This window comes from Cygnus olor, chromosome 7 (assembly GCF_009769625.2).
Source record: "Cygnus olor isolate bCygOlo1 chromosome 7, bCygOlo1.pri.v2, whole genome shotgun sequence".
Classification (NCBI taxonomy): domain Eukaryota; kingdom Metazoa; phylum Chordata; class Aves; order Anseriformes; family Anatidae; genus Cygnus; species Cygnus olor.
Genome location: NC_049175.1, coordinates 37,794,175 through 37,804,592, shown reverse-complemented (window position 1 = coordinate 37,804,592; position 10,418 = coordinate 37,794,175). Strand labels below are relative to the sequence as shown.

At 51.1% G+C, this 10,418-nt stretch overlaps 1 protein-coding gene and 1 long non-coding RNA gene across 4 annotated transcripts in view; one reads left to right on the top strand and one right to left on the bottom strand.

Annotated features, from left to right (window-relative positions):
• Positions 1–4,935: 4,935 nt before the first annotated feature.
• Positions 4,936–10,043, bottom strand: LOC121073133. Its single transcript, XR_005821520.1, has 3 exons — positions 9,163–10,043; positions 5,158–7,542; positions 4,936–5,025 (listed from the first exon to the last, which is right to left on the bottom strand). It is a non-coding gene; the product is annotated as an uncharacterized LOC121073133 (long non-coding RNA).
• The window catches only part of STK32C (serine/threonine kinase 32C), an 87,993-nt gene continuing 85,556 nt past the window's right edge, over positions 7,982–10,418 (top strand). For all 3 annotated transcript variants that reach the window (XM_040563789.1, XM_040563790.1, XM_040563788.1), the window contains exon 1: positions 7,982–8,143. In XM_040563789.1, coding sequence (XP_040419723.1) covers positions 8,039–8,143 — 105 coding nt within the window. In that variant the 5' untranslated portion in view covers positions 7,982–8,038. The remainder of the gene's footprint in view (positions 8,144–10,418) is intronic.

Sequence of the window (10,418 nt, the reverse complement as noted above, 5' to 3'; positions counted from 1 at the left end):
AATTTCTGTGCTCCTTCTTCAAATTCAGTTGTCTCATGACTAAAACTTAAACAACAACAACAAAGTTTGCATGTGAGACGGCAAACAAGCAACAAACTGTATGCTTTTTTTTCTGACCTTGAGGTATAACTAAGGATGTTTCAGCTTTTTTTTTTGTATTAGGAGCTCTCTCCTAGAAACAAAATCCAAACACAAATTGAATGTACAAAAAATCATGCAATTGCTCTGCGAATAGAAATATCTCAAGGGCAGGCTGTCATAACAGCCTCATCCAGCCTTGAGGGGATCTTGACCCAGCATACTGGGTCAGGTCTGCGTCTGGAACAGTCATCCTAATGATTGCACTTCACAGGGAAGCGATGTCAGAACAGGGAAGAACAGTGAAAACAAAGAGCTTGAGTGGGTTAGCTATAGACCTACTCTTCTATCTAGAAAAGCAGTCTTCTGACAAACAGAGAACCTGCTGGGACATTCAGAGAATTTCCCGTAGCTGTTGGGGTGTGGTTTTTAATCCTTCAGCTGCAGAGAGATTAACATAATTTGCAACAGACCAAAATGAATGTCAGGTCATCTCCAAAATTGTGCTAGCCTTTACTTTTATATTCCCGCTGTTTTGCTGGGCAAGAAGGGAAGTGTTACACGTTTCATTTGATGGAATCACAAGCTCTCTCTCCTTCTGAGGATGCTGGTCTCTGGGAAGACCAGGCTTTGGCACTGTTCTCTTGTCAGGACCTAAGCTGTTGAGTCTTCATGGAGAAGGCTCAGAGTCAGATATTCTTGGGTGGACTCTGAATCACAGCCCTCCTTCCTCCCTAGTGCTGACCTACAAAGATACTGCACTTCAAGTGCATCAGTACACCTGGAACAGAGGGAGCTGCCCCCGTGCATCACTGCGTAGCCCTGGCATCAAAGCAGAGTTGCTAGCTGTCTCCTATGAACCTGAGCAGGCCCCTCTGCACATGTAGTAGAGCCTCCCTGGGGCACCGTGAAGTAGAACTGAGGTAACCACAACCCTTTAATGCTATTCTATGTGTAGATCATACGTAACATGTTATATGTAATAAGACTTCTCCACTGTGCCATAGCTCTCAGAATAAATGGTGCCAGATAAGTCCTCATGCAGATTAACTGTCTGATTAGGGATTTTAAGGATACTGCCCCCCAGCATTATTTTTCAGAGTTCAATATAGAAGTGACAATACAGCTTCAGAGAAAAGCATTCCCCCTGCTCAGCTATTTGTTCAGATTGGTAGGCACCTACATTACTTAAGTTTCACTTGCATTTGACTTCAAATAAGTCTAAGAGGAAGCTTTGTTTTCATTGAATTCATTTTCATTTCAATGAAGTCATTGCTTTTATAATTTCCTAATATTCCAGTAAATGAAAAGAGATGAATGATTTCTAAGAGCATCTTATTAGAATATTAAGATGTGTTCTTGATTTCTTAGAAAAACATTGATTAACTTAAATGGATAAGCAGAAAGGGAACAGACACATAAATGAAAGGAAACAAAGAAGGGAAAAAAAAGAAGATAGAAGTCATTAAAAATTTGAAGGGCTGAATTGTTCAGACAGTTCCAGAAATAAATTCCTCCCTCTCTCACAGGAGAGAGCAGAGTTAGGCGAGAGAAGCCATTATGCTATACAGAAAACTAAACACAACACCCATTTCAGGCTGTAAAAGATGAAAACAAAATAAGCAATTGAATTAGCATGCAGCTACCTCACCAGCTCAAGGGAAGAAGTTTAGTTGGGAGGAAGGCAGACACTTTTATCACTCTGTAGGGTTTGAACACCTGCTGGTAAAATGCATGTAATCCATCTGCACTACAGCTTGCACCTGTGGAACCAGCAGGAGACCTGCACTGGCAATGAAACGTGTAACCCTTTTTCTACCAGTCTGGACGAGGTCTTAGTTTTAAGGCTGCATCACCGCTGGCGGTGCCTGCTCCCGCTTAATGCAGGCCACTGCAGGTGATCCTAATAGGAGAACATTATTAGTTAACTGGAGTGACTTTAAAGGACTTTGAAACAGCTGGGTCGGTGATTACTGTTAGCATCTTTAAAACCAGAATTGGTACTATTTACAGAAATGCTAATGATAAGAAAATGTATGAAGTTTCCCCTCTGTGTAATGTTTATTGAAAGAATTACGTGTTCTTTCAGGGGATCTTTTCAAAATAAACATAGCTTTTTTCTCTGTAGGCTTTCTTCTTGGTGAGGAAGCCCTGTGAATGTTCAGAATCATAGTAATAGTCCATTCATCATCTTAAACACGTTGCAGTTCTAGCCACTATAATCAGTAGGGGCTTTTAATAGGAATGTAATGTCAGGGTATATTGGCCCCTTGTTTCTATGCCTAAATTAGCGTCTTATAATATTTGCCTCCTTTTCAGTTTTATGAAAATTGGTCGCGTTAATGTTTTGAAATGTTCATCAGCTCACTGAGAACAGATAACCGTAAAGAATCTAATGATACTTCAGGCATTTCTATTTTTATTTACACTGATTTTATTCAGGATAAATTCACTGATATCAGGGAAGTTGATCCTCATTTGAACTGATGAAAGAAGGAAACAATCACTGCTCCATGCATCTAGCAAAAAGGCAGAAAGGGAATTGTAACTTAGAGCTACCAGTAGAGAATAACACAGAGAGGTAAACCGCAGGATCCATGCAGCTAATTGAGGTGTGAGATTAAGAAACAAAAAATAAAATATTATCTTCAGTTTGCCTCATGCTAATTTTGGCACAATATAAAATATGCGGCTCACAGTGCTTGGAAATGAGAACAATCAGTCACCTCAGAGGATACTCATTCGCTTACAGAGCTCATGTGTTTGAGAATAATTGGATGATGTAATTCCTGATACAAATCCTTTGACTGAAAGTATAACCCTGGAATTTCATAAGGGATTTGTTCGGCCTGGCCTAGAGCAGAACAGGTATCACATCTCCCAGCTAAACGAATGCATGTAGGCTTTTCCTGTTGCACATCTGTGAGCTTTTGACGAGACACAACATAGGTGGTACTGAATGTATGAAAACCTGATGAGTTTGGCTCAGCAGATGGAACTCCACGAAGTAGGAATGGCTTCATGGCTGGTGAAGTGCAAGAATATTCTAACCTCTTGAAGTCCGTGAGAAAAAAAAAGGAATATGCAGAAGTTAACACAAATTTGAGAAGACAAACTCTTCCAGAGCAGTTGCTTTCCTTTTGCAAGCCTCTCCTTACATCCTGGTAAAGCACCGTCATACAACCCTCCTCTTTCTAAGGCTGCAGTAGGACTATTAAGCAGCATCTTACGTCTAGTCTAGTCAGTAGCCACATAGGCTCTGATCAGCTGATTTCACACCATCGCGTGCCTTGAAGCGCAATACATACGGATATGCTGCTGGCTTGAGTCAAATTTCCACGGTAACTGAACAGGATGGCACACAGCCTGGAGTGTGGATCATCTGTCTACTTCGCAGGCCTTGCACCGTCCCCTCTCGAATATCTGGCATTAGCTAGCAACCTTCAAGTGGGCTGGGCGCGCTTCGTACACGCTGCTGAACATTGCTGGCTACAGCAGTTCTGGGCTGCTTAAGGTTTCTCTCCTGCTTTCTCCAGGAAGAACGGAGCCTGGGGAAGTCCCAGCTCCTTTTTTCTCTAATTTAAGAAAATCATCAGATCCGTGGTATGTTAATGGGTTCCAAGGACAAACAGACATGCACAGAGTGTCCTCAAAACTTTCGCTAGTTAAATGCCTAACTGTCTCTGAGTAAAATATAAAACACAAAACGAATAGAAAAGAGGAAGAGGAAAAAATAAGAAAGGAGTAATTTCAAAACATTCTTTGTGATTTCAAGAACAGTCTGTTCCTAATAACCCCTTTGGTCACCCAGGCTGCACATTTTTCCCCTTAGAGGTATAGTTAGAATTATGTTCAAAGATGTCTTGTGGAATAAATGATGGTAGAAGTTAGCTTTTTATTAAAGTTCCTCATTTCAGAAACGAAGCGAATTTCTGTTTCCCTGGAGACCAGGATACCTAGAAGGCAGACTTCTCTCTCTGTTTCCCTTCCCTATATTGGACCACTACGGAGCAGTTTGTGTGTTTTACCATTTTCCCCTGTAGGATTAGTATCCATTACTGAATACACATTTTCATAAGATTAGTGTAATCGTGGCGCTGTGGTTGGCAATCTGTTGATACTCCTGTTTTGAAGTGCAGTTGTTGACTGAGGGGACGAACGTCTTTCCCTGTGTTTTACTACGCTGGTGTTGAATAGTGGTATTAGACACGTGCCCACAGAACAGAAAGGGAGCCCTGTTCTCGGGTTTTACAAATAGAAAATGAATATGATTCTGCTGCAGAAATAATGAAGAGCTGGGTGTTTGAACCTCCAACACGCTTGCTCTGCAGGTAAGAGCTAATACTGTTGTCTGAGAGGAAGCAGAAGGACTACATTTGGCTTTTGTGGAACTAATTTTGCTCCATCGTAAATAACTGTGCACAGGCAATCATGATCCAGCATTCTCTGGTTCATGAATAGGGAAACTGATCCGAGACAGTGAACATTTGATCCTTCCCTCCATTTCTTTTGGTACAGAGGAGGAGACAACAATAGAGCGCTGTCTGAATTATTCAGGAGTACAAGGAGACTTGGAGTTCTAAATAAATTAGAATTTATTTTCAGTGGTGTTAAAATACTGAAAATGGAAAGCATTATGTAACACCATTTATGCTAAATATTTGCAAACTAAATATGAATCTCACTTTTCCCATTGAGGTGAGCAGCTGTGGCAGCGTTGCTCAAAGGCAGGACCACCACTACACGACTCAGAGACTGCGTAACAAACGCCCTGTCACTGTCGGCAATTGGTATTTTCCTTCCATGAATTCTCCAAAGTCAGCGTTCGTATGTCTCTCATTTCCCCTCCAACACAGCCTCCGTTTCATCATTCAGATGTCCTGAGCTACGATTTAAGATCAGAAGCAAAAATGCAGTTTTTGAAACTGGGACGTGATGAGCGATTATCTTAGATAAAACATTACCAGCCACAGCCAAATGCCGTTGCTAGTGGCCCAGATTCTCTGCCATGTCACGAAGTCTGGAGGAACTTTTCGAAACTCTTTTTCTCTTACCTGTTTTATGATCTTTAATGGACACAGTTCAAATGATGCCAGCATGGCCCAGCTGTCTCCAAATACCAGGCTGGGTATTTAGAAGAAGAATATCCTCTCCCAAACCAAAGCAGAGGGCAAAGTTCCAATGAACATAGACCTGAGCAGAGCTGCCTGGTTCAAGTCATAAGAAACCTCACCCCGTTTTCTGTTCAAGGTAACTTTCTCCCTGACAATTTCAATATTATCATTTAGTTAGAAACAGGGCTTAGGATTTGGACCTGGGCACCCGCTTCAGGCAGAGCCCCAACGAGAAGCCAGTGGCCCTTCTGGCTGAGCAGTGAGCACGGCACCCAATTCCTGGCAGCAGTCAGTGCTGCGCCTGCTGTTTGGCTGTGAATAGAGAAAAACCTCCATAATTCTGGGTGGCGTTACACGTCTGCTGCTTGTTCCTTTAAAAAACAACACTAACGTCCTGATTTTCTTGGCTGTGCAATGGATGGGTCTCAAGAACAGGCGGATCTCATTGTGAGGATGAAGACTAGATGGTAATTTTCTTGGGGTTTCACAGTGTTTGTTAGGACATATATGCGTGCCTATGGCTGGCTGGGTTCCTAGAAAGCAGGAGTCAGCAAGAGGACCTGATTTTAAGTAGCCTGTATCCCTATACAGAGCTTTGAGTAGCACTAATTCACCTGTGCTCTGAATAGCACTGAAACAAACCTTACCAGGCCTTTTGTTTCTCTCCTGCTCGACTTACCCTTGAGAAGGGGAAACTACTTCCTACACTGTTAACGCAGCAAAAATAATAATAATAAAAAAAAAAACCCACCTTGCTGCACCTTCTTTGGTCTCTCAGGTAAAGAAATTGAGAAATCTGGTGGAATGAAGCTTTCCCCCACAATGTGAACAACCAGATCCGTATTTACCACTCTTTTATCCTACAGTAGTAAATCTTGTAAACTTCTCAGAAAAAGTCTGTGATTGTAGGCTGTGGATTCGATTGTCCAAGCCTTAGTGGAGAAAGAGAGAAGTGACGACTGGCTGGCAGACAGACGGAAGCCATTGCATGGCAGTCTTCAGACTTTTCCTACAGAATGTGACAGAAAGAGAAAAGCGGGAGTGAAAGCTGACGGCTCAGACATTTGCAATATATTGAGAAACAAAATGATCCCTAGACAAAGCAAAAATTGCCATCTTGTATTGAGGTGTTCCATCTTTTTATTTGAGAGCTATTCTTTCTGATTTCTCAAATAAATATAATTTAAGAACTATTCCTTGCCTTTGGAAAACTGTTCTGAAATTACACCCTTCAGTTGTAATCCTCTTACAACTTCCAGGCTCTTCAAATAATGACTAACTCTTAGCGGATCTCCTACAAAGAGCGCATTAACTAACCTATCCATTTCAAAGCATGCCGCAAAGGAAAACAGCATAAATTTTAAATTAGGAGTTGCAAAGCAGCATCTCCGAAATTCTGAAAGTACTGCTGGGGTAACAGATACGATGTAATGGCTGAAGAGCTGCCACTCGCCTTGCCATTTCTGATGTGGTTTGTGGCCATCAGGAGTTATTTCTGAGCAGTGCGTGTAATTGGACGTTCCGGGAGACATTTCTGTCCAGCAGCCCATGAAGAGATGGCATCACGAGCGCGTTACGGCTCAGTGTCCTGCGAAGCCTGTGAAAGCTCGAGAAACAAGAGCGTGTTTTCCTGAGGAGCTCTGCAGCAGCTGAGCCGTATCGCCGACGGAAGGGCAGGAGATCTCCAGAGCTGGTGAGGCGGAGGCGCGGCTCTTCCATCGCGTAGCGCTGCTCGGAACAGAAGCGCAGCAAGAGGCTCTGGGTCAGAGCTCGCCCTCCTCGCGCGCGGGGCTTCGCGCAGCAGGACGGAGCAGGTGCACGCTTCGGTATGGGCGCCTTGGCAAACGGTGTGCGGTACGGGGAGCGGGCCACGCGGCCCTCCTGGGTGCTCGTGCGTTACTGAGCATGGGCGAGGTCCTCAGGGCTCGCTTCTGGGGGAACACGGCCCCGGAGCGCCTGCCTCTTGTAGGACCCGGAGCGAGTCCGCGAGGCTGTGCGGCGCTGGCAGGGGCCGGCCGGGGAGCGCAGGGCAGGGAGAGGCGGCTGCTGCGGGGCGGCGGGTGCGTGGCTGCGGGCCGTGAGCTGTGCGCTCGGGCACCGATGGTTTTCCTGCTTCTCGCTGGGGCTGTGGCGTTTACCCGGTAGGGTGGGAAGCGATGGGAATCATCGCAGCCCTAAACTGCCGGCCCCAGGCCCGGTCTTCTTCTCCGTATCGCAACTTCCCGCGCAACATCTTCAGAGGCGCCGTGCCAGGGATCCCTGCAGTCTGAGGCTCGGGGCAGCCTGCACGCGAGGCAGACATCGACTGTCCCAGCTGCCCGCTAATTCACATCGGGCCCTGGGCTTCCTGCTATAGTTGAAGAAAAGTCGACGGGGCTGCCTTCAGCCCAGCACGGCCCCGCGGCAGCGACGCGCGGCTGGCGCTGTCCGGGCCGGGGCCGGGGCCGGGGCCGGGGCCGGCCGGGGGCTGCGCGGGGAGCGGGGCCGGGCCGCCGGCACCGGGGCGTCCCCGCCCGGCCGCACCCGCGGGCCGCGCCGCCGCCCTCCCGCCGCCGCCGGGGGCGCTGCGCCCCGGCCCTGCCCGGCCCGGCCCGGCCCGCCCCGCCGCCGCCCCCGCCCCCCGGCCCCGCTCCGCCCGGCGCCGCGCGGCCCGGCCCCGCCGCTGCCTCCGCCGCGCTGCGGCACCGCCGCGGGCAGGAGCAGCGGGCGCGGCGCGGGAGGCGGCGGCGGCGGCGCCGGGCGCTGCCATGCGGGGGGGCGGCGGCGGGGCGCGGGGCGCCTGAGGGCGGCGGGGGCTCGTCCCGGCCGCGGGAGCCGGCGGCCCGGCGGGGCGCGGCGCTTAGGGCATGCCAGGCGGCTCGCCCCGATGTTTCACTGGGGCAAGTGGAAGAAGAGGATGGGAGCGAGCGCCTCGTCCTCCAAGAGACCCGTCTTCGACGAGAGGGAGGACGGTGAGTGCGCGCCTGTTGAGCCCCGCGGGGGCCGGGCGGGGGGCAGCGAGCCGAGCCGAGCCGTGCCGAGCCGAGCCGTGCCGAGCCGTGCCGAGCCGCGCGGGGGCACCGGCGGAGCGCCAGCCGCCTCCGGGCCGGGTGCCGCCGGCCGCGCAAGTTGTGAGGAGTGCCCGGCGCTGCGCGGCGCCCGCCCCGTCCCGTGCTGGCGGAGCGGGGCTCGTGCGGGGCTCCCCGCGCCGGGCTCCCCGGGCGCCGTGCCGCTCCCTTACAGGGCGGCGGAGCCGGGCTGCCGGCGGCCCCGGGAGAGGCGCCAGGCCGGTGGCGGGGAGCCCGCTCCCCTGCGTGCCCCCAGCGCCCGGTGCTCCGGCGCCGCCGCGTTACCCCGGGGGCAGCTGAAGGCGGCGCGCCCGGCGGCCGCTGGCGTGGGCACGGCCCCCGGCGGGTGCTGGCAGCTGGGGCCGTGCCGTGCCCCCGGCGTCGCGGCGGGGCTGGGCGAGCCGGTGCTGCGCGCCCGGCTGGGCCACGCCGCCAGCGCGGCTGGTTAGCGGCAGGGTGACGCGCGGCGCGTTACCGACCCTCGCGTGTCCGTGCTGCTCCTAAAGCGCGGAGGAGCTAGCCGTGAGCGCCGCCGAACCAGCCGAGGAGCGCCAAACAAAACCCTCCTCGGGAGGAGCACCGCAGAGTCCTCGAAAACCCCTCTGTGCGTTTCGGCAGCGGGCGTGGCGGTGCCGTGGGGCTGCCGGGTGCGGGCGGTCCTGCGGGCTCCACCCGGGCTGTGTGTGCCCAGCGAAAAACCTCTCGTCTTGGATGTGGTGCGCACGGGACCGGCAAGCACGCCGAGGGGAAGCCCTGAACTTGGAGGTTTGCTGCCTGATCCGGAAAGCGCTGCGTTTTGAACCGAGCCTGTATATGGCCAGCATAGAGCCACTGACCTTTGCAGGTGCATGGACGCTGGCAAAATCCCGATGCCGTCTAGTAAGGTGTTTTTAAGCAGCGCTTTTGCAGTAGCGGAGACTTACTGGGACGTTACTTTCTCAATATTGCCTGCCTTTTTGTCACGGCTCGTTGGTGTGTGCTGGGAGCAGTCGGTGTTGTTCTGGCGAACTCCTATTTACTGGCACAGCAGGGTTGCTATGGAGATCCCTTAAGACATTCCAATAACTTCCTTAAATAAAGCAGCCAGTTAATGCTTTCGCTTTGCGTGTGACATCATGCTGGAGAATTACTAGTGCTGGCAATTTCAAGTAAAATAATAAAAAATTAAAAATAGATTAGCACGTGAAATTTTACCCATAGGCTCCCAACGATGCGTACAGAAAGATGAGCCTGGCTGCCTAAATGCAGTGGTTAATCCCTTTTGGTTATGAAAGGCCGTACGTAAACGGAAAGCTAACATTTATTCTAACGTGTACGAACGCAAGGTCCAGAACTTGCCCTCAGAGGAATCTAGCTACAGATGCGACATTTCTAAGGCAACAAACCCGCAGCGTCACGTTGCCTGATGTCCTTAGGACGGGTTTCAAGACTTACACGACCCAGGCTTTTGGCCAAGTAGACGTGGTCAAACCGGGGCGCGGTGGGGTTTTGGGGGCTGGGCAGTAACGAGTTTGTCCTCAGCTTAAGGGCCCGGTGCCGGGGGGCCGTCTGCAGGTAACCTCACACAGAAGGCAGCACCACGTTCTCTGCAGCCTGGGCTGCCCAACTTCAGCTCCCCACTGCTGGATCTGACCTTGATAAACCGACGGGCCTGCTGCTGTATTTCTGCCTTGCTCAGCGCCAGCCGTGACCGCAACTGTCTGGCGAGCTCCGTGGTGGGTTGCGGCACCGAGCACTTTGAGGCTGTGACTGAAGGAAAACTTCCTGTGCCCGTCGTGTGTGTCTCTCGGACCCCCTCCAGCTTTTTCAGCATCGTGCTCCGTTCGTACCGGAACAGACCCCGGTGTTTTCGCGGGGATCAAACCACCTCCAAGTGCGGTGTCGGTGTAACCTGTGGTCAGCCCTCGCTGCTTCTGAGGGGTGTGCGGCACCGCGGAGAGTCACAGCCTCACACGGCCACCCTGCTCCCCCCTCCCATCCCGCTGTGGCTGCTGCGCCCTGTTTTGCCCCGCTCCGGCCGCCTTCTGCTAGCCCTGAGCCCAGGTATGGGCCGGTGCAGCTGCCGCCAGCTTCCAGCGCAGCTCGTCTGAGCTGTCCTGGAAGAAGGGCCTTGGCACCTCTTGCTGACAGTCTTGTTTTTGGCGTGCTGCTTGGCTGCAACATGTGCGTTTTGCTGTTC